At 42.3% G+C, this 25,405-nt stretch overlaps 1 protein-coding gene across 1 annotated transcript in view; it reads right to left on the bottom strand.

Annotated features, from left to right (window-relative positions):
- The window catches only part of LOC134206439 (uncharacterized), a 234,118-nt gene that overhangs the window by 23,737 nt on the left and 184,976 nt on the right, over positions 1–25,405 (bottom strand). The window contains exon 18 of the mRNA XM_062682155.1: positions 18,309–18,590. Coding sequence (XP_062538139.1) covers positions 18,309–18,590 — 282 coding nt within the window. The remainder of the gene's footprint in view (positions 1–18,308; positions 18,591–25,405) is intronic.

Below are 25,405 nucleotides of genomic sequence, written 5' to 3'. Positions count from 1 at the left end.
ACCGTGTATTGTGGCGTCAAATTGTTGATTCAGTGTTATCTGTTTAGATGTAAACTAAATAAATGAAATGAAACTTGTGAAGCATAAGTGATAGAAAAATGGTTTCTTCAGCAAAGTTGCTGAAAATTAATTGCTTTAAAACTTTATGGAACATTGCACAAGGCTACACCTAAAAATTAAAAAATAATATTATAAACTTCTGAAATATAGGTACTACCCTTATTTCCCTACATGGAAAAAAAATCGTCAAAAAATATGACATTTTTCCCCCAAAGACACTATATATCTAAAACTAATAGTTTAGGCGCAAATATTTTTGTCTTGCTAGATTCGACTCTGGGACCATTGTGCATTGTGCACTGAAAATAGGCCATTTTGTTGTAACAGTGAATCAGCTGACTAGATAACGAGAAAAGGAAACGAACTTTATATTGATATCAAGGCATGTAATGCTCATTCCTGCCTCAGCGCAGCCTGTTATCTATTGTATACTTTGAAGAGATGTAATCTGTTTGCAAGAGGTAGGCTGAGTATTTTGTTTACCCAAAAGATGTGTGAATGTGCCAAAAACCACAGAAAACACTTCATTGAGCTGGATCGTTTTTCTTTAAAAAGTAGTACAAGTTTTCAATAACACCCAAAAAAATCTGAACGTTGTTTCCACCTGAAAAAGTACGTAGATCTTGTCCACCTGAAATTCACGTAACTTTCACCTGATTTTTTGATAGAATTTTCATTCTACGTGAAAATCAGGTAAGTTCTACCTGAGTTTTGGATAGAGTTCACCGGACACGTAAGTTTCACCTGAATTTTCTGAAGCATTTGCAGTTACGTGTGTACGTAAAATGTACCTGAAAATTCAGGTGGAAATAACGTTTAGATTATTTGGAGTGAACATTTATTCAAGAAAAAAGTCATTAAATTTCCGAGGGCTACTAAGATGTTTTATGCTCGTAAGAATTCATTCAAATATTACCTCAAGCTTCAAATATATTTTTCATATACTTTTTGGCTCAATTTAAACCATAATGTAATTTAAACCATAATCTATTGTTTTAACACGTTGATAATGTGGTCTTCGATTTGGGTCAGTTTTCTGAATCAGAAAATTAGGCTCTAAATAACCATTTAATTTGTGGCCTTTTTATGAACTTTGGGTCATGCATGGAAAAAGGCAAATCACAATCAAGGCAATCTTTGCCAAAACAATCCAACATGTGTAGGCTTTCATTTTAAATCACATTTGTAATCAGCGTAAGAACCGGATACAAACTAAACTAGTTGAAATAATTTTGCAACAACAAGCAAATCTCCGTATTCTGCTTCCATTTCCGTCTACATCATTTGGAATTGGCGGTGGTTGATCTACCTCGCGTTGATAAAGTTTATTGCCTTACTGACCATTGCATTAATGTCAATACTTCAGGAATATTTATCGTTTTCGCACATAAATGTTCCTGGTGAATGATGCAATGTGCAGGGAAATATCATCATATAGTTGAGCAATTTGTCTTTGATCCTAATTCCTTGGATCAGGAGAATGTCAACGTAATTAATATTGAGGTAAGCTTTGATACGTCCTCTTTTTTTGTAAACGTCTTAAGCTATGAATAATAATTTGTGAAATATTTATTGACTGGTTGCGTTATTTTGGGTGTGTTGCTCTTATTGATATTTGTCTGTATCATCGAGCCGATTTCAATTACAAGGACGTTACGCAGCATAAAGAATATTCTCGATTATCTACACTTACTTGCTCTGTAAGCTCGTTTCTTTATTTCTTTATTTTTTACATTCAACTGACCAACATTGGTCTTATTTACAGACCTATGACTATTTCGTAACAAGCATGAATAAAACAAATATCACATTTAAACGAAATCAATAAATGCACAAAACAAACCGTAAAACCTGAGAAAAAATACAATCTTGTTATCATCAATTTACGGCGTAAAGTTTACAATCCATAAAAAGTTTACTTAATAGCTCACAAACATTTTCAGTAAATGGTTTCCAAGTTGCATTCAAATTAGTATTTAATTCTCTATAGGAGTCGTTCAAGAATAACGTCACAGGTTTTAGGAGGGGGAAGCTGGGCTACGATTTTGTGACAATACATGTATTAGGTATACAAAATAGCGGGACAGAGGGAGGAGGGGGGTCTAGAAATCTCAAAAAGTAGTGGACGCGACGTTGAGTATCCCCATACTTCACTTCTTTTGGCCATGTCGATGCTTTCAGCGCCAACGGTTTTAATTCGATATTTGAGATATTTGCGTAGAATAATACATTTTTGCTAAAGCCGGCACTATCGGACGCGGAAACTGTTTTAGTATTCTGTCCCCCTGACGAGTGGTTGAACTCCAGATCGACTACATGTGTATTGAAAGATCTACAAGACAGCAAGAATTTTAAAATATAATTTAATGTTAGTTTCGACATAAGATGAAAGCTAGAAAACAAAAACCGAAATGAATCAGATGTTTGGTAATTTTAAATCGATTTAATTCCAGGAGGTTTTAAATAGAATTTCTGCAATAAAATAATAACTTAATAAGAAAAGGCAAAGGCTCAATGAACTAGTTAAACGTGTCATAAAATGTCGGTCTGAGCTGCCGTAATAATCCTACAAATCCACACGATTTTCGTTTTCATTCTCCTTCTTCCGAAATTGATGTTATTTCATGAACTTTAACGGGAGGAAGGAATCTCTAAAGGTCTCCTGGTCCCGGTTTCGGGAGAAAGAACCGGTCGAAGTGAATACCAACAACGCACTTTGGAGTAGCTAGAAAAATTGGTTGACCAAAACCCAATTTTCGTTTTTACCTAAAATTAATATAAAAAAATAATTGCCTTAAATTTGGCCTTGATTAAATCGGTTGCTATTGATTTTTATCGTGGTACTGAAAACAAGAATTTGTTCCACGGTTTTGAACACGTTTTCAACACGTTGTGATCATTATTTTCTCCTACGAGATGAACCGGCCATTGGTCGAATATCTCCTTAATAAAGATTATATTTTTCCGGGATTTTTCCTTGCTTGCTTAACACAAGAGAAGGATCTTCAAGTAAAAAATATAATGACTGCAAGTCGTACTCCCTATCAGGAGATGTCATATTTTCTTACGATTATGTACAAGCACCTGCCAAAATATGTGTAATGTGTATACATATTGCATAATTTTTAGGATTTTTAATATATTTAATATATATTATTAAAACATTTGATTTTCAGTGTCCACAGAAGATAGTCGAAGGCCAGTAAATCAACCGAAACATCCGGACAGTGTGGCAATTTTATTGTTTTGCCTTTACTAATGGTCGATAAAAACCCCAAGCAACAAAAGAATTTTAATATGGTAAATGTACTATATGTTAAATATGTTCAGGTTCATCCTGAGTATGATAAGGCCACTTATTTTGCTGTCAAGATTCAGCCAGGAAAAAAGCCAGGGAAAAAGCCCTGATGCCTGTTTCGATGCAATTGATGTTAGTCAGGGTTTGCAGTATCGCTCTCAATAGATAACGAACAACGATAAAACAGAGGCAAAAACTTTTCCGAATCATAACAAGCCATGATGACAAATTTATCAAACTTGTATACAAGTGCGAAAAAACAGAATCGGATAGGCAACCCTCACAGAAAAATGGTGATTCTCGCTTTGTTTTCGCTCATTTCGTGTAGGTTACTGCACAGCTGTGTAGAACAAGTTGAAATGCATCATCAGGGCCAGTGCTCCCCGCATTTGGAGCTTTCTAAAAGAAATTTATCATGGGGTATAGCCTCCCAAATCAGTTCTCTATCATGACAAGTTGCGAAAAAAGTCTCTCGCGGGATGCTACATATCATATATGAATACAGAGATGATAAGTGAAAGACTTGCTCATTTTCTTTAGGATTCAATCCCTGATGTTAATGTTAATTTAACGATAATACGCTTTTTTGAATGTTACGCAAGATTTTTATATTTTCAATGTTTTGTCATTGTTGAGGATTGTTTCAGTTTTAAATTATATTGTATACTAGTAGACCCGACAGACGTTGTCCTGCATAGTAGGCGAAAAGGGTGTTCTGAACTGTCCATGCAAATATATATATATATTTTTTTTAAGTTTTTCATGATATTCTCAACGCTATCGTGATTTTGCGTAAGGAAAGATCATATAAACCCGTCGAAAATAACAACAAACATATCTGCTGAAGGAATGAGGAAAATCCATCCAGCCGTTTTCGAGTTATGCGGATACGAACACAGATCATTTCATTTTTATATATAGAGAAGATTCTTTTAAAATGTCAGGAAAGGAAATCTATTTGTATTAGGCTAATTTGTATCGTAGATGCATAACACTCCATAAAACGCCAACATATAATTTTGGCCAGGATTGTGGTCTAGTTGCCCCCTAGTGCATCGTCGAAAATGTTGATCGTGAGCACAGCGTGCTTTTTTTTTTGTTTACCAACATTGATGAGCTGGACCAGTCTCGAGCAGATCCAGACGAGATGCCATCCACAAATCGTAATGGGTGATATCGATATAAATTTATCGTTCCAGTCGGATGCCGGTTGATATTTAGGAATGCTTTGAGATTTCGTGTGTTGGTCATATGGGAAGCCTGATTCGGGTTAGTGACTTTTGGTAATTGGCGCGTGTTCTTAGACGCCAGGATGTTTGCTCGCGAATCGTGTGATAATTGCCGTCAATTTTAATTGGTTTAGGAGTGAAAGTTAAGTAGGATATTTGCCTCCTCTACGATGACTCTCGACGCCTGAGATAGGCAAGCATGAAGCCGACGCTGCCAGTGAAAGACGCGATATGTCAGTTACTTTCCGACCAATTGATTAGTTGAAACGCTGGGTCAAGCACTTCGTGTAGCTACTCCGCCCTTCGATATCCGACCAACGGATTCAACCGACAATTGACCAATAGATTCTGGCAGTGACCAATGAGCTCTATCGCCCTCCACAGACTCACTAGAAGTCATGAAGAAAGAGCATTCGCATGATTTGTTTCAGGTCAAAAACGGTAATGTCTTCTCCTGCAGGTTCCCCGGAGCAGAACTCAAGTCTTTCAATTCGAGATTTCATTAGCAGAAGTTAGCCCTTACTGGTTTTAGGCGACTGTGTTTGATACGTATTAACTACGCAAAAGAAACACAATCGAAACGATCTAACATAAATATTTCGTAATCTGTTCTAAAAAAATTCTTCAACCACCTCCGATTGCCATTACAGATCTTACTTGGACCGCTGCGCTACCGATAAAGCCATCCTCTCAAGTCAATTCAGAAAGCTACTTTCTCACGCGCGTTTGCAGTTTTGCTGAAAATTCTAAATGGTTCATTATTCAAAAATTTTAGTGGAGCAGGTTTATCGGCAGCGAGTGAAAAATGGAAGAGAAAATTGCATTTGCGCAATTCCGATGTCATCGAAGACAGACATGATTTACCGCTTATCGGCTACAGGCGCCATTTTTGTGAATAATTTTCTTCAGCAACTACCAGCCGACGGCCGCCATTGGCAAACATTTCTCTCAATGTCTTTATTATTATTATTTAATCAGACTAAGGCCGAAGTGGCCTGTGCGGTATATAAGAGTCTTCTCCATTCGGCTCGGTCCATGGCTACACGTCGCCAACCACGCAGTCTACGGAGGGTCCGCAAGTCATCTTCCACCTGATCGATCCACCTTGCCCGCTGCGCACCTCGCCTTCTTGTGCCCGTCGGATCGTTGTCGAGAACCATTTTCACCGGGTTACTGTCCGACATTCTGGCTACGTGCCCGGCCCATCGCAGTCGTCCGATTTACGCGGTGTGAACGATGGATGGTTCTCCCAACAGCTGATGCAATTCGTGGTTCATTCGCCTCCTCCACGTACCGTCCGCCATCTGCACCCCACCATAGATGGTACGCAGCACTTTCCTTTCGAAAACTCCAAGTGCGCGTTGGTCCTCCAAGAGCATCGTCCAGGTCTCGTGTCCGTAGAGGACTACCGGTCTAATTAGCGTTTTGTAGATTGTCAGTTTGGTACGGCGGCGAACTCTATTCGATCGGAGCGTCTTGCGGAGTCCAAAGTACGTACGATTTCCAGCCACTATGCGTCTCCGAATTTCTCTGCTGGTGTCATTTTCGGCAGTCACCAGTGAGCCCAAGTACACAAATTCTTCTACCACCTCGATTTCGTCACCACCGATGCAAACTCGCGGTGGGTGGCTCACATTGTCTTCTCTTGAACCTCTTCCTATCATGTACTTCGTTTTCGACGTGTTGATGACTAGTCCGATCCGCTTAGCTTCCCTCTTCAGTCTGATGTAGGCTTCCTCCATCTTCTCAAAGTTACGTGCCATAATATCTATGTCGTCGGCGAAGCCAAATAGCTGGACGGACTTATTGAAAATTGTACCACTCGTGTTAATCCCTGCTCTTCGTATTACCCCTATAAAGCGATGTTGAATAGCAAACACGAAAGACCATCACCTTGCCGTAACCCTCTGCGGGTTTCGAAGGGACTCGAGAATGCCCCTGAAACTCGAACTACGCACATCACCCGATCCATCGTCGCTTTGATCAACCGTGTCAGTTTATCCGGAAAACCGTGTTCGTGCATTAGCTGCCATAGCTGGTCCCGATCGATTGTATCATATGCGGCTTTGAAGTCGATAAATAGATGATGTGTGGGCACGTTGTATTCGCGGCATTTCTGCAGTACTTGGCGAATGGCGAACACCTGGTCCGTGGTGGAGCGTTCGCCCATAAAACCCGCCTGGTACTGCCCCACGAACTCCCTTGCAGTTGGTGCTAGTCGACGGCATAAAATTTGGGAGAGTACCTTGTAGGCGGCGTTCAGCAATGTGATTGCGCGGTAGTTGCTACAATCCAGCTTATCGCCCTTTTTGTAGATGGGACACACGACACCTTCCATCCACTCCTGCGGTGAAACTTCCTCCTCCCAAATCTTGGTAATGACCCAGTGCAGCGCTCTAGCCAGTGCCTCACCGCCGTGTTTAAATAGCTCTCCTGGTAGTTGGTCAACCCCAGGGGCTTTGTTGTTCTTCAGCCGGCCAATCTCCTCCTGGATTTCCCGGAGATCCGGAGCCGGTAGAATTATGTCCTGCGCGCGTTCTCCCAGGTCCATCACCATACCGCCATCTTCGTCTGCCACATCGCCATTCAGGTGTTCTTCGCAGTGCTGCCGCCACCTTTGGATCACCTCACGCTCGTTCGTAAGAAGGTTCCCGTTTATGTCCTTACACATATCAGGCTGTGGCACGTGGCCCTTACGTGAACGGTTTAACTTCTCATAGAACTTTCGTGTGTTATTAGCGCGGTACAGTTGCTCCGTTTCTTCACGGTCTCGATCTTCCTGCTGGCGCTTTTTCCTCCGGAAAATCGAGTTTTGTCTGTTCCGCGCCTGTTTATATCGTGCCTCGTTTGCCCTCGTGCGGTGTTGCAGCAATCTCGCCCATGCTGCATTCTTCTCTTCCACTAACTGCTCACATTCGCCGTCATACCAGTCGTTTCTCTGATCCGGGGCACCGTGCCAAGTGCAGCGGTTGCGGTACTACCAATGGCGGATCGAATATCTCTCAGCCATCTTCAAGAGACGCTGCGCCTAGCTGCTCTTCCGTTGGAAGTGCCACTTCCAGCTGCTGCGCGTATTCTTGGGCTAGTCTACCATCTTGTAGCCGTCCAATGTTAAGCCGCGGCGTCCGACTTCGACGCGTGTTGTACACCGTCGAGAGTTTTGAGCGCAGACATACTGCGACGAGGTAGTGGTCGGATTCAATATTCGCACTGCGGTAAGTGCGGACGTTCGTGATGTCGGAGAAGAATTTACCGTCGATTAGAACGTGGTCGATTTGGTTTTCCGTTTCTTGGTTAGGTGATCTCCATGTGGCCTTGTGGATATTTTTGCGGGGAAAGAAGGTGCTTCGGACTACCATTCCGCGGGAGGCTGCGAAGTTTATGCATCGTTGGCCGTTGTCATTCGATACGGTGTGCAGACTATCCGGTCCGATGACCGGTCTATACATTTCCTCCCTTCCTTTCCTACCTGTGCGTTCATGTCACCGATGACGATTTTAACGTCCCGCAGTGGGCATCCATCGTATGTCTGCTCCATCTGTGCGTAGAACGCTTCTTTCTCGTCGTCGGGTCTCCCTTCGTGTGGGCAGTGCACGTTGATGATGCTATAGTTGAAGAAACGGCCTTTAATCCTCAGCTTGCACATCCTTGCGTTGATTGGCTGCCACCCAATCACGCGTTGGCGCATCTTACCCAGCACTATGAAGCCGGTTCCCAGCTCGTTGGTGGTGCCACAGCTTTGGTAGAAGGTAGCCGCTCGATGCCCGCTTTTCCACACTTTCTGTCCTGTCCAGCAAATCTCCTGCAGCGCCACGACGTCGAAGTTGCGGGGATGTAATTCATCGTAGATCATCCTGTCGCAACCTGCGAAACCTAGCGACTTGCAATTCCATGTTCCAAGCTTCCAATCGTGATCCTGTATTCGTCGCCTAGGTCTTTGCCGATTATATCGAGTCGCATTATCTCTTATATTGTTCGTAATGGTTGGTTTTCTAGGCGGCTTATTGGGCCTGCGCAAACCTCCTGTCTCGTCGGAGGGCCGTCGTGTCAGGGCTGTTTAGCGTCCCACCTAACACCAGGACTTGGGCTTGTGCGCTTTGAGCGGCACACGGTCGCTTTGGTGGGGCCTACTTGCGGATACATGCAGCTTTTTATAGAGGTTTAACAGGGCCCACTGTCAAACCCCACCACATCCTAGGCAGGCGCCACAACTCGCAGATGGCCTGGGGAGGGATCGTCAAGCCCTTGGACATAGTCCCTGCTGCCCGGCTCTCAATGTCTTTGCCAGTCACTAATAGCAGCAAAAAGAAAGTTAGAATTTTGTGAGAAAATTTCACTTGTGCGGCAATTTCTAATACGGCAATCAAAACCTTCTTCTTCATAAAATGATGATCATGGAAAAGGACCGCCTATGCAATCACTATAAGTATGCGAGAATATTTCGGGGTATACTACTGCTCCCAATGACGACAAAATTTCTGTAGCAACCACCACCGACGGCCATCATTGATGGATAAATTTAGAAATCTTGATGATGTTGGTGATGACTACCGCACGATTATTTACAGTAAACAGGATCTGCGACATTCGCCAATTACGCGGCGAGAGAGCACCACTAATGTGGATGCTGGGATCGCTAAGACCCCTTTGGACCGCTCTCTGCAAAATCTCGAATAAATTGAATCGCGCGAGCGGGATGTTTTCTTGTATCTTATGAAGTAAGCTCATTAGCTCCGGCCCTTCGTTATTCGTAATGAGCGCCCATAAAATTTGCACTCATAACCAGGGATCGTAATGCTCCCTCATTCTTACGAGCAGAGGATGCTCACCCACGCAGATTTTCGCCGCATTTTGCGGGATAGAAAAAAGTCCTGATGAGAGATAACTAATATATTTCTCCCTCACTGTCACACAGTGGGACGGATTGAAAAAAAGACGGTCAAAAGTACAAATATGGCTTAGAATGAGAACAAATGGGTTTATTATACTTACTGTGATGAAATTTTATCATTTTCAACTACATTCATAACGATTGTTGTGATTGTAGCATGCAGTACATATACATACATTTTCATGTATTTTACGTCATTTTCAAATGGCTCGGAAAAAACCTGCGGGCCCTGGCGGGCCCTAAATTTGGTTTAGTTTGAAAATATATAATGTAAAGTAGTAGCCATGCGATTTTCAGCGCTGGGTAATGATGGGTAAATTGTTTTCTGACCACATGAAAACACAACGAAATGAGTAAATTTCGAAATAAGCCCAAATTCAACTCCATAAGCCAAGGGTGAATATTTCATGAATTTGTGATACAATGCATGTAATTGATAGTTGATTATGTTATCTTTAAAGATGTATTGAGTTTGAAATGATTGAATAACAAATTTGAAAAATATTGCAAAGATATAATACTTCATATTTATATATTATCAATGGTGTTGAAAACAGTTTTCATGCCAACTTCAAAGGTACCCCAATGAGCACAATATCGTCAAATTGACTCAACCAAAGTAATTTACAATGTTTTATAACCTGTATAATGCGAGAAAAATATTTAAAAAATAGAATACATCATTTTGAAAAATGACCTTTCGACCCTCTTTCTAAGGATTCGTCCCTCTGTGTGTCAGTGCCGCGAAAAGTCGATTTGCTCGTTTTCTCACTTCTTTCAGCTTTTTCGTGCCTTCACCAATGAAAACAAGAGTAGATTTTATGGAGCGAATAATCTATCCCCAATAAGCAGTCGTTGTGGCGCTGTGGCTAGAGTGAGCCAGAGCCATTTTTGTTAGTGTTTTGGGTTCGAATCCAGTTGCGATCATGATTTTTTCTTTAGAAATGCACAGTGAGAATTTTAGCGAAAAATGAGTGAGGCGTAAGAATAATGAAACGAAAATGGAATCTCATAAAGTAGGCACGATTTTCGTTTATCTTTCAGGCTTGTTCTATATGAAAAAAGTAACGAGTGAAGATTTTGCTTCGGCACGAATTCGCTTGTTTTCGGGTCACCGAAACGAAAAGTACGAACCCTGCTACGGCGGGGCTAATGGGCTCACTAAATTGAATACAAAAAAAAAGACAAACAAAATCCCCTCCCCCCCCTCCGGAGAAAGATCCATGCATCGGCATCAGTGGCCGTCGTCGGAGTCTGTTGTGTACAGCGGATTGCGGTCCCAGCATCGGCATCGGTGGTGCTCGTCGGCGTGTAGCTGCAGAATTATCATTTCGTAACCTTCATCAGCAGTAATCAAGGAACATTTTCTGTGAATCGTGGTGAAGCATCGAGGGGTCATGCGCAACAATCGTCGATGTGTATCGAGGCGCATGAACCGGTCCTTTTCAGGATTTTAAATGGAAGACAATAGATGTGTGACGAATATTCTATATTTGAAAATTTTATGACGATCAGTGATGGCCGTTGGCAGTGGCTGCTGTAGTGAATTCAATCGCGACGGTAGCGTCTGCAACCATTTTGCATTGGAAAGTGCAATTTTATTGCTTGATTGTGCTTAACAAATGCAAAGGCGCATCCTCAAGGGGGCTTCCATCGCCCGCTAAACTGACGTAGTCATCTCCTCCGCTGCCTTGACTTTCACTGCCTGTACTCTCAGCGCCATTTAAATGTTCCTCGTAGTGTTGCTTCCATCTTTCGATCACCACACGTTCGTCCGTCAAGATGCTCCCATACTTATCCCTGCATATTTTGGCTCGTGGCACGAAGCCTTTGCGGGATGCGTTGAGCTTCTGATAGAACTGCTGTTCCATCTGCTCACACTCCGCTTCTTCCGGGCTGCATTTCTTCTCCTGAAAAAGGCGGGTCTGCTGTCTCCGCTTCCGTCTATAACGTTCCACGTTCTGCCTGCGCGACTTCCCACTGCCACTGTCTGCACTTTTCGTCGAACCAATCGTTCCGTCGACTTCGTCCCACATGCCCGACGTTGTTCCCTACTGCGTCGTTAATGGCTGCTTTAACCGTATTCCAGCAGTCCTCAAGAGGGGCCCATCGAGCTCACCCTCTTCCGGCAACGCTGCCTCGAGATGCTGCGCGTATGCAGTGACGACATCAGGTTGTTTCAGTCGCTCTAGTTCGTACCGCGGCGGTCGTCGGTGCCGAACATTGTTGATGACGGATAGTTTTGGGTGCAGTTTAACCATCGCCAGAGTCGATGTTATTATTTTATTTATTCAGACTAAGGCCGATGTGGCCTGTACGGTATAAGAGTCTTCTCCATTCGGCTCGGTCCATGGCTACACGTCGCCAACCACGCAGTCTACGGAGGGTCCGCAAGCTAACTTCCACCTGATCGATCCTCCGTGCCCGCTGCACACCTCGCCTTCTTGTGCCCGTCGGATCGTTGTCGCGAACCATTTTGACCGGGTTACTGTCCGACATTCTGGCTACGTGCCCGGCCCTCCACAGTCGTCCGATTTTCGCGGTGTGAACGATGGATGGTTCTCCCAGCAGCTCATGCAACTCGTGGTTCATTCGCCTCCTCGACGTACCGTCTGCCATCTGCACCCCACCATAGATGGTACAAAAACTCCCAGTGCGCGTTGGTCCTCCACGAGCATCGTCCAGGTCTCGTGTCCGTAGAGGATTAACAGTCTAATGAGCGTTTTGTAGATTGTCAGTTTGATACGGCGGCGAACTCTATTCGATCGAAGCGTCTTGTGGAGACCAAAGTAAGTACGATTTCCAGCCACTATGCGTCTCCGAATTTCTCTGCTGGTATCATTTTCGGTAGTCACCACCTCGATTTCGTCACCACCGATGCAAACTCGCGGTGAGTGGCTCACATTGTCTTCTCTTGAACCTCTTCCTATCATGTATTTCGTCTTCGACGTGTTGATGACGGACTTATTGAAAGTTGTACCACTCGTGTTAATCCCTGCTCTTCGTATTACCCCTTCCAAAGTGATGTTGAATAGCAGACATGAAAGATCATCACCTTGCCATAACCCTCTGCGCGTTTCGAAGGGGCTCGAGAATGCCCTTGAAACTCGAACTACGCACATCACCCGATCCAGCGTCGCTTTGATCAACCATGTCAGTTTATCTGGAAATCCGTGTTCGTGCATTAGCTGCCATAGCTGGTCCCGATCGATTGTATCATATGCGGCTTTGAAGTCGGTGAATAGATGATGTGTGGGCACGTTGTATTCGCGGCATTTCTGCAATACATGCCGTACGGCGAACACCTGTGTGTGGTAGAGCGTTCACCCATAAATCCCGCCTGGTACTTCCCCACGAACTCTCTTGCACTTGGTGTTAGTCGGCGGCTTAACATTTGGGAGAGTACCTTGTTGGCGGCGTTCAGCAATGTGATTGAGTCGATGTTAGCGCCACGATATGTCCTGACGTCGATAATGTCGGAGAAATGCTGTCCATCAATCAGAACGTGGTCGATCTGTGATTGTGTCTGCAGTGGTGATCTCCAGGTGCACCGATACGGAAGGCTGTGCTGGAAGTAGGTGTTGCGAATGGCCATATTCTTGGAGGCGGCGAAATCAATTAGTCGTAGGCCGTTTTCGTTCGTCAGCCGGTGTGCGCTAAACTTTCCAATAGTTGGCCTGAACTCCTCCTCTTGGCCAACCTGAGCGTTCAAATCTCCCATGAAGATTTTGACGTCGTGGCTTGGGGAGCTGTCGTACTCACGTTCTAGCTGCGCGTAGGATGCGTCCTTATCATCATCAGTGCTTCTGGAGTGTAGGCTGTGGACGTTGATTATGCTGAAGTTGAAGAACCGGCCTATGATCCACAACCTGCATATTCTTCCATTGATCGTCCACGCTCATGCATTTGCATATCGCCCATCACTATGAAAGCTGTTTCCAGCTCGTGTGTGTTGCCGCAGCTCGGGTAGATGATATGATTGCCTCTGAGGGTTCTTACACAAATTACGTAACGCTGTAGGTGGAGGGAGGGGGTCAGACCGAGCTATACGATCCATACAAACAAATTAAACCTTTCATACAATGGGGGAGGAAGGGGGTCCAAAATCATCAAATTTAGCGTTTCGTAATATGTGAAAGAAGCCTAAGTGTTCGGACCATTGATCCGTTCCAACAAACCTATTTTATTCCTTCAGGTACCTACGCGAAGTACCAATGGTACGCTTTCCCCAGCATTTGCCCTGCCATTGAACAAAAGATACTCAGAGCATTATTATTCGATATCAATTATAACCTTTCATCACAATTGAAAGTCAAGGAAACTTAGGTTTTCCATTTACCCCGTTCTACTGGGGTAAGTGAAAAAAACAGCTCCTTATTTTCAAATCTGTTTTTATAAATTTCTAGCAACGAATGAATTAGCGCACAGTTGGTACAAAATAATTGTTTTTGATTGTTTGCATTATTTGCATTTATATCATTTAAACTGATGTTACACTAATTTAAACATGAACTATCGATTTTTCCTTTTCCACCTCTCCAGATGTACCTTAATACAAAATTGTAGGATTTCAGTGCAATGATTGTAGTAAAATCTTCCGAATTTGTGTATGCCCAATTACAAATTTTGCAAGGTTCTTATACATAACTGTATTGAAAGCTGCCATCCGCTAATTGGAGACGTCTGGGAACCATAATACGAATATTGTATTGTCGACACCTTGCTTGATTTCCGTTTCAGAATGTTCTTCTCTCCTATGATGTAACTTTAGCAACTCTAGTGTAAAATAACACAAAATTGTAAAAAACAGCTATTTTATATTCCAAATCATTTCATGTAATCATGTTTTTAGAATATAAGTCAAGTTTTCCGGATATAATTTCGTAGAAAAGAATGTTCCTTCAATAATGTAATTATGTATAAGCTGTACACTATTGAACAGCGCATTCACGTTCCGTGTCGTGGCTAGGACAATTAGGAAATGTCAATTTGTAGGTGTTACAGGTGAGTAGCATCACTTCCATCCGTTAGGGGTGCAGAGAACTCTACGGCCTCTTATAGGTTCCACCGGAGGTTATGAAGCTGTTAAGGCATGTAAAAAATAACTGTAGGAATCTTTTTGGTATACCGTGAAACAGAAAGAACTAAGACGAAAGAAAGGAACGAGCTTGCGATCTAACCCACAACCTCCTGCTTATAGGTAGAAGCGGTAGCCACTAGATCACTGAGTTTGTCTCCGAAATCGATGCACATTTCACCAATATATATACAAGCTTCCCGTAGAAGCCATGGATCATAGAAATTTGCATAAATATTAAATGGGTTCAATCAATTTGTTTGATTCGTTTGCTAACATTCAGAAATGGTAATGGATCTACCCATTCGAAGCGAACATCAAGAAATCGTATGCTTGTCTAATTATCTTCATGAGAGCACAGAATTCGTGACGGAGCAGATCTGTTTGTGGTTCTTCAGTTTTCAATTAATCTTTTGAGATTTGAAGAAAACTTTTTTCCCGTGGGTTTCTAAAAATTTATTTATCATACCTTTCAATTTTTTTTATTAATCGAATTTGCTGATTTCAACATCTATTCTTTTTCTTCTGGAAAACTTTTAGACCAAAGATATTTTTAATCATTTAGTAATCTGGGTTCGATAATTTAGTAGTTTGCCAATAACTCATTCCAGAGGCTGAATTTATAAATACAAAGGTTTTCTACAACTCTGTCTAATAATTGCACTAGTTGCAACAACTAAAACTAAATGATTTATGTTTTGTTATCATCTTCTATTATAAGTTACTGCAACTAGCGCTTCAACTTCGTTATTAATGGAATTCAAAGAATGACTTGTTTGACAGAGTTGTAGAAAAACCTTCACTCTTAAAGTCCAGCGTACAACACGTTTTGGAATTTAGCCTGTGGAATGAGTTATTGACAAACTACTAAATGATCGAGCCTAGATTACTAAATGATCGAAAAAATCCTTTATTTTGATATCCTGAGCACTTTCTAGATTATAAAGTGCCTAAAGTACTAATGAACAATCAGAACTCTATTTTTTAGAATCCCAGAAACGTCTATGATTATTCTAAAGACTCCGATTACTTTTGAAATCACCATTTGATAACACACAGATTCTTGCCAGTTAATGACTTCATATTATGTTCTTACCATATTAATGGGTAGGGCAAAGCTTTGACTGTCCGGCCAATCAAATTTCATGCGTAGGACATTTCCTACTTGTCCTACCCACTCCCGGCGCCACTGATTTCGTGAATTGGCAAATTCATTAATATTGATATGGATATGGATTTGTTTCTGGTATACCCAAATGTAAGTTCATTCCGCACAAGTGTGCTAAACTCCACTCTTGAGATCGTCTTCAAAGCAAGTTAAAGGTTATTCATAAGAGTTCCATAAAACCGCTGTCAAAAAAGGGAATTTCTTTTCCGTGTAACTTTTTGTTATTGTTTTGTAGAAAAAGGATAATCGTAGAAATGGATGCCCAGAATTCGTTCGCGTGCTTGTAAATTTTTCTGCGCGTTCGAATTTCTGGTGAAAACAGATAAGAAAATCAGTTTGTTCAAGTGCGCCATCGTAATACTGTGATTTAGGCCAATTAATTAGAGTAAATAATAAATCGATATGCTGCTTTTTTTTTGGTGGCATTTCGATTTGCAAGGAAACATTTCTCGTGCTTCAAATTTTGGAAATCATCTTGAAATGCAGCGATTATTACTAATGAAAATGGATTTTGCAAAGATTAACGCCGATATACATTTTTTTATATCAGCATGGCTGCTACTGCACTGTGGCCAATTTTGACGGCCAAAATAACATTTTGCTTAACTTTCAAATACAATAAGTATTTTGCTAAAAGTTGCTGCAATAGGTTTCAACTTGGACTAGGCTTGCTTTTCAACTTTGTGGTCAATTAGCATGTTATACCATTTTAATTTGCCGGAAGTAAATGAATATAGTTTGCTTGATTTTTATTATCTGTTTCATTTTCAGAAGTGGCTCGGTAGTCATATGGCTACTGCTTCTGCCTCATACGCAGGAGGTCGTGGGTTAAATCCCAGGTCCGTTCCATTCTCCTACTTTGTATCTTTCTCTTTATTTCTCATGTTCTAACAATCGCTAGAACTGGAAATGGACTTCCATACCGTTTCCATTACTATTCCTGTACCTTCAACTTGAGTATTCTAACAGTAATCTGCTAGAATCGGAAATGAACTTATATAGCTCGTTTCCTACATCCAATTAAAAAAAATTCCATCAGTTACCTTCTCCTATCTATCACATTGGCAGCTCGTTAACCAAGACGGACCTCTGCCTCTCCAACCTAACCCATAAATTCCAACAAATTCCGCATGAACTCGTGGCAAGTGCAGAGGTATATTCGGCTTGCAGTGGGCGAGTGATTGCATCATCATTTCCTCCCCCTTCCCTACATTGACTTGCATTCTGACGTGGCAGGCGCCAGTATGACCTAACAAATGAGATCACCAGTACTTGTACATTGAAGATGTGTGCTAGTCCCAAGCAAACATCTGTTGGTTCCCTGTGCAAGAACAGCTGATCTGGTCATAATGGAGTAGCAACTACGAGCAGTCAATCAAGCTCAAGCTCAAGCTCTGTTTCATTTTCAGAAGTGGAATTCGACCAATAAACATCAAAATCTTAAATATGCGAATGCCCAGTTGGGAAAATGTATGTGTTTATTGTTTTCTTTGTTTGAAATATTTGGGGAACATGGAACAGAAACATCTGTTTTTAGCCATTCGATTGACCATAGTTCACGAGGTTCAACATAAACATTGTGTTCTTGTAATAAACCTTATTAAAACTACCAAGTTTTATTTAGGTGATGCGTAAGACAAGTCTTTGATCAATATATTCGACTTTAAGACAGTTTTCAAAATTAGTTTTATTGGAGTCCTCAAGATAATCATCAGGCCCCTAATAAGCTCATAAAGCATTTGACATTTGTGGTTTTATTGAACGTTTTATTCCGATTTTGAAGATAGCTACAAGTCTTCCAATAAGGCTAATCTCGCGGCATTGAGCAAAGCAGCGATAAAACCGTTAAAAAACTTCAATAAATCTATGAAGCCTTGAAAATGTTACTTGGGCAGTATATCAACATAGACATTCTTTTCACTCGTAGAAGACCATCTGAGATGAGTGAAAATCCTAGACATTGAACTCAAAGACTTATGACAAAAACGATAATTGATTTTATTTTAGTGATTGTGAAAAACCCATCAGTGAAGAAACAAAGCTTCGCTGAATCACTAACAAATTGGACATTCATGCGTAAATTCCAAACAGCCATTGGAAAGTTAATTATAATAATTTATTTGCGAAACCGGCAAAATCAGAGAATGGAATAGTATTGAAATGGAAGCAATTTATCTAAACAACCATCTCGAATCAGATTATCATTCATTAAATTCATATGGAATGTGATTTACAGCTTCACGCCCGATCAAGCAATTTCAGATGAAAGAGATCGCAGAAAGCTTGATCAGGAAAAAGGCGCCAAATATAGGCCAGTGATGCATTTCGTTTTCATCTAGCAAAATATCGTCGATGTGAGGCGTCGTGTATCCTACGCTTTGGCTTCTCTAGACCAGCTAAAACTGAATCACCGAATCATACCCGAATCCTAGCTCGTATGCAAATCGCGATATACCCCTTTCTATAATGTTTTGGCTATTTTCGGCATGAGCCAAATTATGCAATTAAGAAGTCTTTTTTTGCACTACATCTGTTCCAAGAAATGCTTCAATTATGAGAGCAGAGCTCCACAAAATATTACTTACGACAACTGCAGGCACTGCTGGGAGTATCGTGAGCCGGTGGTTTGTTACTGCCCCTGCCGAATACCAACTTCACGCTATCCATTAGGCTGCGTTCGTCTGTGTTTTTGTTCGGCGTCGCCATCATCTGATATTTTCCATGGGCTGCCAGTTTGGCATCCACGGTCAGCATTCCAACCACCAGGAAGACCCCCACCACACGGAAGAAGCACCCGCAACAGGAAGTCGAGCGCTTCATTGTTATTGCCACTGCTATTGGCTTTATGGATAATGTTGAACTCTGCACTTAGCTTTTTGCTCTCGTTTCCGATTTTTGCCAATGTGGGTTTAACAGTTTACACACTTAGAATCGCACCCAAATAACATTGAATACAGAAACAACAAATTTACACATTCTTTCGATTCATAGAAATTAATCCACAATATATTTTGGTTATAAGTGGCCACAAAATTGATCACAAAATATATCACTCTTCTCCTTTGTTACTTTATTCCGAAATTTAATCTGTTGGAGAAATTTGCATCACCATCGAATAACGATCTTCATCAATATATCACATTAATTCTTTTCTCCCAATGCCGTCAAACTTCCAACATCACACTAACCGCATCTGCCCGCGATACGTCTTCACCGGTCGACGATCAACGATCAAACTGATTAAGGCCAAACAACTCCCGATCGTCGAAGCCTTCACCCCTATCAGGTTTCCCACTTAGTCTGAAGACCTCACCAGCAGAAGAAACCACTTTTTCTCTTGAATTCTCTTTCTTCTCTTGCGATACATTTCCCCTGGCGTGCATTCGTGCGTATGCTCCACGGTTCCACTTTCTTCGGATCCATTGTCTCTCTGCAACGCTTATTGATCATCATCAGCAAGGCGAAGGCACTCTTCCGAATGGGTTGAATGCAAGTGAAGATCCCATTGACCTGTGGTCAGAGCCCCAGAGAGATTGCCCGTGACCAGCAATCATCAGCGTCATTGTCGTCGCCATCCAACTCATTCAGCCAAGTGCAGCGGACAAAAGAATGGGTTGGATGAAATGGTGTGTAAATAAAATCTCCCACGTTTTTAACTGGCTCTGAAAAAACTGACCTTGCGATAGGGAGAAGATCTATTTGGGCAGTGCCCCTAATATTGCCTCCAAAGTCGATTACTCGGCGTTTTACAACCGAATTAGTATAATTTTGGTATTTGCTTAGTATCAGATATCTTTTTACGAACAAACAATAAATCAGGTAATAATTTGAAATGCGGCGCAGAAATATAAACCGGAGACGGGATTAGGAAGTACTGCCCTGCTGGACCCATAATATTCACCGTAGTAATAATTTTCTATCGCTTTTTGTTGTTGTAGTTTTGTATCCCCGAGATCTTATGTGGATTTCATTGTTTTGGAATTATTCTTTGGTATGGCATAAATCAATGCCCTGTTATTATTGTTTGCATACAAGATGTTTTATTAGAAACCGTTGACCCACATGGGAAAAGTGGTTTTATTAGCCTCAGTTCCTTGTACTAACAAGTTCCGAAGCGGAGTCATTCTCGTAACAAGAATGGGACATGGTTTGAGAACAGGAATATTCTTGAGGGCTCAGTTACCACCCAAACCCAGTTTTTGTATTTCTAGTACCCTAAGATGTAACTAAAAGGCTATATCTCGCTTAACTTTTCAAAAGGACCTAAGTAACATTTTTTTCATGAATTAATTTGAATACTGCAATCAATAGCTTTCATGTTGTTCTGTTAATTTAATTTTAAGTCTGAACCAATTTAAACATCTATCAAAGACAAAAAGTTACGCTTGTAGATGCAAAGACCTGTATTCCATAAAGTCCTTGGGCGACTTAGAACATCTGTGCAACTCAGAAGAATACACAATTTTCCAGTTTAAATACTATAGGTCTATACAATAATAAAATACACATCAATTAACTGCTGCAACATGTACATTGCGTTTATAGATAAAAGAGATGTATATAATGGATTTCAAATGGATATATTCCAGGGAGTTCGGAGACCTTAGAAGTAATAATGACTTGCAAAACATGTATTTCACATATTTTAGTCATATTTAGCGAGGCAGACGTACACTACGATATACTCTTTTGCAAGCGAAGAGTTTCTGCTTCTGATGGATGAGCGTACGTATACTGGACCGGCCAGATCGATTCCGAGCTGGCCCATCAGTTGTTTGAGCGGCACGTTATACATCGGTGGACGATTTTTTGAACCAGGTTCCGGCCGCCAAGAGGCCAGTATTTTTGACGGATCGAGGAAGGTAGGACCTGCATGAAGTGTTTTTTGGTAACAATGAGTTCGGTCAGGCGATACATGGCCGGAAGTACGATCTGGTGCTTCTTATCGATGGGGATATCCGGATGTGAGCGTTGTGCAACCGGCCGCCGGGACTGATTATGCCATCCACCAATTCTGGACACAGGAACTGAAGCGTTGATTTACGATCCACCTTCCCAGAGGCGGAAAATTGTCGAGTTTCCTTCCCGAAGTGCTCGTGATATGCCTGTCGAACCAAAGCGAGCAAGGTTCGGTCAATTTCGGCAACCTTCAGCGGACAAACCAGACGATCTTGACGACTCTTGTGGCGAATGCAGTTTTCACAGAAGCTGCGAACGAGTGAACCGATTCGCAGCAATGAACGAAGATTGGAATAGCGGTCAATTAGATCGTTGTAGAGATAGAGACAATCTTTAACGGTGGGTAAAACGACAATCCTCCGAGCCTCGGTTTCTTTTGATGCGGTTGACTTCATAGGAGCATACTTTACTGGCCATGTAAGGTCCAACGTACCAAGCCAAGGTGGTCCGTGCCACCACAGGGAGTTCTCTGTCAGTTCATCGAAATTCATACCACGAGAAATGAGATCTGCTGGATTATACATAGTTTCAGACAGCGTGTGTGATTTCCGCCTCCCGGTTGATTTCCGCAACTCGGCTGGCCACAAATGTCTTCCATGATGACGGTGTTGCGGCAAGCCAGTCTCAGACAATGTTGGAGTCGGTCCACAAATACGTCGTGGCAGAATTCTCGGTTTAATCCATTGCATGAACCAGAAGTTTAGACAGTAGATGAGCCACACAAAGTTCCAGACGTAGGATGGAATTCGTGTTCAATGGAGCGACCTTTGACTTTGACACGAGAAGCCGAACTGAGTTGTTCTTTACCTGTCGTGTTCGACGCACGCGACTGCAGATAAGCTCTGCTGAATTGTACTCACTCGGTCGGTTTTTGGAGCTATTGTTAGCACATTAGCATTGTTCTGGTTTTGCGTGGTTGGTCATTTGGATTCCTTTTTGTGAAGCTATCCAGAAAGAAACGGTACGACATGATTGAAATTATCAACACGGTGCAGTTTTGCTTTCCGGCAAATTCCCCACGCCCGTCATGGACCGAAATTGCAAATTTCGTGAAGCAACTGCTGGGTGATGTTTTGAGTATCGAAACGGTTTATAAAATTGCGGACAATCGAAGTGTTTGTATTAAATACAAAACGCAGGAAGCGATGACGGAATCATTGGTCAACAACGCGAAAGAAAAAAAATCGTTTGTAGTGACGGAAAATCAGTAGAAGTGTGTATGACGATGGCACGTCAAAACGTACACTATGTCCGGGAATTTGATCTCCATCCAGAAATAACGGATGCAAAACTGTCTTCAGCTCTTGGAAGTTACGGGAAAGAGAACCGAATCGTACGTGAAAAATTTCCTGCTAATTTGGGCCTCGATCATGTTTACACGGGTGTGAGAGGTGTGTACATTGACCTTGAAGGGTGGTATGGACTTCTTAAGTACTGTATAAATAGATAGGGCAAGTAATGGTCAAGGAATGATTCCGCTGCTAAAATTCCTTGCACAGTACGGAGCTGACAAGGAAAATGAATAATTCTGCAATAGCAGGCGCGTGGCAGTCAAATAAAAAACGCAGACTGATATATTCTCTTGCGGAATAATGCACTGATGCATTATTCCGCAAGTAAAGTGATGTTTGTTTTCCAGTTTTTTTCCATATTGCTTTTGATTTTTTTATTCGCTATTTATTGTAGTCTTGTGTCTTTCCGGGTGTGCAGCAATAAATAAGACAATGCTAGAAAAAGGTGCTGCAAGTGGACCGTTCTTGTTTGCCAGCCGCCGTTTTTTCAAAGATGCTCCGGAATATTCCTTTAGACATTTCCCAGAAATAAATTCAGAAGATTTTCTATGTAAATTTTTGGAGAAATTTTGAAGGAAATACCTTGGGAAATTTTCAAAGAACTTCTGGCAGGATATTCTGAGAGAATTGAACTTTGAGTGTGAATTCTTAAAAAAAATCCGGAGGAATTCCTGTGGAAGTTCCTCCAGGAATTCTTCTGGAAATTCCTCCAGAAGTTTGTTCACGATCTTCTTGAGAAGTTTCTCAGGATGTTCCTGAGGAAGTTTCTCTGGAAGTTTCTCAGGAAATTCCTCTGGAAGTTGCTTCAGAAATTCTTCTGGAAGTCCGTCCAGACATTCCTCTGGAAGTCCTTCCAGGAATTCCTCAGAAGTTTCTCCAGAAATTCCTCTGGAAGTCCGTCCAGAAATTCCTCTGGAAGTTCTTCCAGGAATTCCTTAGAAGTTTCTCCACAAATTCCTCTGGAAGTTCCTTCAGGAATCCCTCTAGAGGTTCCTCCAAAACTTTTTCTGGAAATTCTTCCAGGAATTCCTCTGGAAGTTTCTTCAGGAATTCCTCTGGAAGTTCATTCAGGAATTTCTCTGGAAGCTCCTCCAGGAATTCCTCTGGAAATTCCCCCAGAAATTCCTCTGAAAAATCCTCCAAGAATTATCCTGGAAGTTCCTTCAAGAATTCCTCTGGAAGTTCCTTCAAGAATTCCTCTGGAAATTCCTCCAGGAATTCTTGTGGAAGTTCCTCCAGGAATTCCTCCGGAAATTCCTCCAGCGATTCTTCCGGAAGTTCCTGAAGGAATTCCTCCGGAAGTTCCTCCAGGAATTCCTCAGGAAATTCCTCCAGTGATTTTTCCGGAAGTTCCTGTAGGAATTCCTCCGGATGTTTCTCCGGAAATTCCTCCGGATGTTTCTCCAGGTGTTTTTTCCAGAAGTTTCTCCAGGAATTCCTCCGGAAGTTCCCCTAAGAATTCCTTCGGAAGTTCCTCTAGGAATTCCTCCGGAAGTTCATCCAGGATTTCTTCCGGAAGTTCATTCACAAATTCTTCCGTAAGTTCCACCCGGAAAACCTCGAGAAGTTCTTCCTGGAATAACTTCTGAATTTCCTTCTGGAATTCCTTCGGAAAATACTTCTTATATACTTAAGAGGAACTTACGGAGGAATTCCCTGGAGAAAATTACGGAGGAATTAGTGGAGCTACTTCCGGAGAAATTCCTGGAACAACTTCCGGAGAAACTCGAGGAGCAATTTAAGGAGGAATTCCTGGAGCAACTTCCGGAGGAATTCCTGGAAAAACATACGAAGGAATTCTTGGAGAAAATTAAGAAGTAATTCCTGGAGCAGCTTCCGGAGATATTCCTGGAGCAACTTCCGGAGGAACTCCTGGAGCAATTTAAGGAGGATATCCAGGAGCAACTCCCGAAGGAGTACCTGGGGCATTTCCGGAGAAATTCCTGGAGAAAATTACGAAGAAATTCTTGACGAAAATTACGAAGGAATCCCTGGAGCAACTTCCGGGTTTTGGTTTTTTAGCTCTTCCAAGAATTCCTTCGGAAGTTCCTCCAGAAATTCCTCTGGCAGTTCCTCCAGAAATTCCTCCGGAAGTTCCTCCAGGAATTCCTCCGGAAGTTCCTCTAGGAATTGCTCCGGAAGTTCCTCCATTCCGGAGGAATTCCTAGATGAACTTCCGGAGGAATTCCTAGAGGAACTTCCGGAGGAATTCCTAGAGGAACTTTCGGAGGAATTCCTAGAGGAACTTCCAGAGGAATTTCTAGAGAAACTTCCGGAGGAATTCCTAGAGAAACTTCTGGAGGAATTCGTAGAGGAACTTCCGGAGGAATTCCTAGAGGAACTTCCGGAGGAATTTCTAGAGGAACTTCCGGAGGAATTCCTAGAGGAACTTCCGGAGGAATTCCTAGAGGAACTTCCGGAGGAATTGCTAGAGGAACTTCCGGAGGAGTTCCTAGAGGAACTTCCGGAGGAGTTCCTAGAGGAACTTCCGGAGGAGTTCTTAGAGGAACTTTCGGAGGAATTCCTAGAGGAACTTCCGGAGGAATTCCTAGAGGAACTTCCGGAGGAATTCCTAGAGGAACTTCCGGAGGAATTCCTAGAGGAACTTCCGGAGGAATTCCTAGAGGAACTTCCGAAGGAATTCCTAGAGGAACTTCCGGAGGAACTCCAAGAGGAACTTCCGGAGGAACTCCAAGAGGAACTTCCGGAGGAACTCCAAGAGGAACTTCCGGAGGAACTCCAAGAGGAACTTCCGGAGGAATTCCTAGAGGGAATTCTGGAGGAATTTCTAGAGGGAATTCTGGAGGAATTCCTAGAAGGAATTCTGGAGGAATTCATAGAGGAACTTCCGGAGGAATTCCTAGAGGAACTTCCGGAAGAATTCCTAGAGGAACTTCCGGAGGAATACCTAGAGGGAATTCTGGAGGAATTCATAGAGGAACTTCCTGAGGAATTCTTGGAGAAACTTCCAGGGGAAGTCTTGGAGGATCTTCCGAATGAATTCCTAGAGAAACTTCCGGAGGAATTGTCGGAAGTACTCATTGAGGAACTTCCTAAAGAACTCATGGAGGAACTCCTGGAGGATCTGCCGGAGTAATTCCTGGTTAAACTAACGGAAGATTTCTGGGAGGAATTACCGCAGGAATCCTTGGAGGAAAATTCGGAGGAATTATGAAGGAACTTTCCGAATAATAGAACAGCCTTCAGAACACTTCCTGGTGGAATTTACGGAGGAATTTGTTTAAGCGTTTCGGAAAATTTCTATTGTTTTAAATAAGCTCACGACGACCCACGCCGCCGCGCCGCCGCTGACGATTACCAACGGCGTGACGCCGCTGGCTGAAAATGATCTATCACCCCACCGCCGATAAATTTTCAATCGGCACACAAGTCTACTTCCTTCTTTCTTCTTTATTCTCCCTTTTGCATTC

The sequence above is a fragment of the Armigeres subalbatus genome, chromosome 1 (assembly GCF_024139115.2).
Source record: "Armigeres subalbatus isolate Guangzhou_Male chromosome 1, GZ_Asu_2, whole genome shotgun sequence".
NCBI lineage: Eukaryota > Metazoa > Arthropoda > Insecta > Diptera > Culicidae > Armigeres > Armigeres subalbatus.
This window is presented reverse-complemented; position numbering and strand designations above follow the sequence as displayed.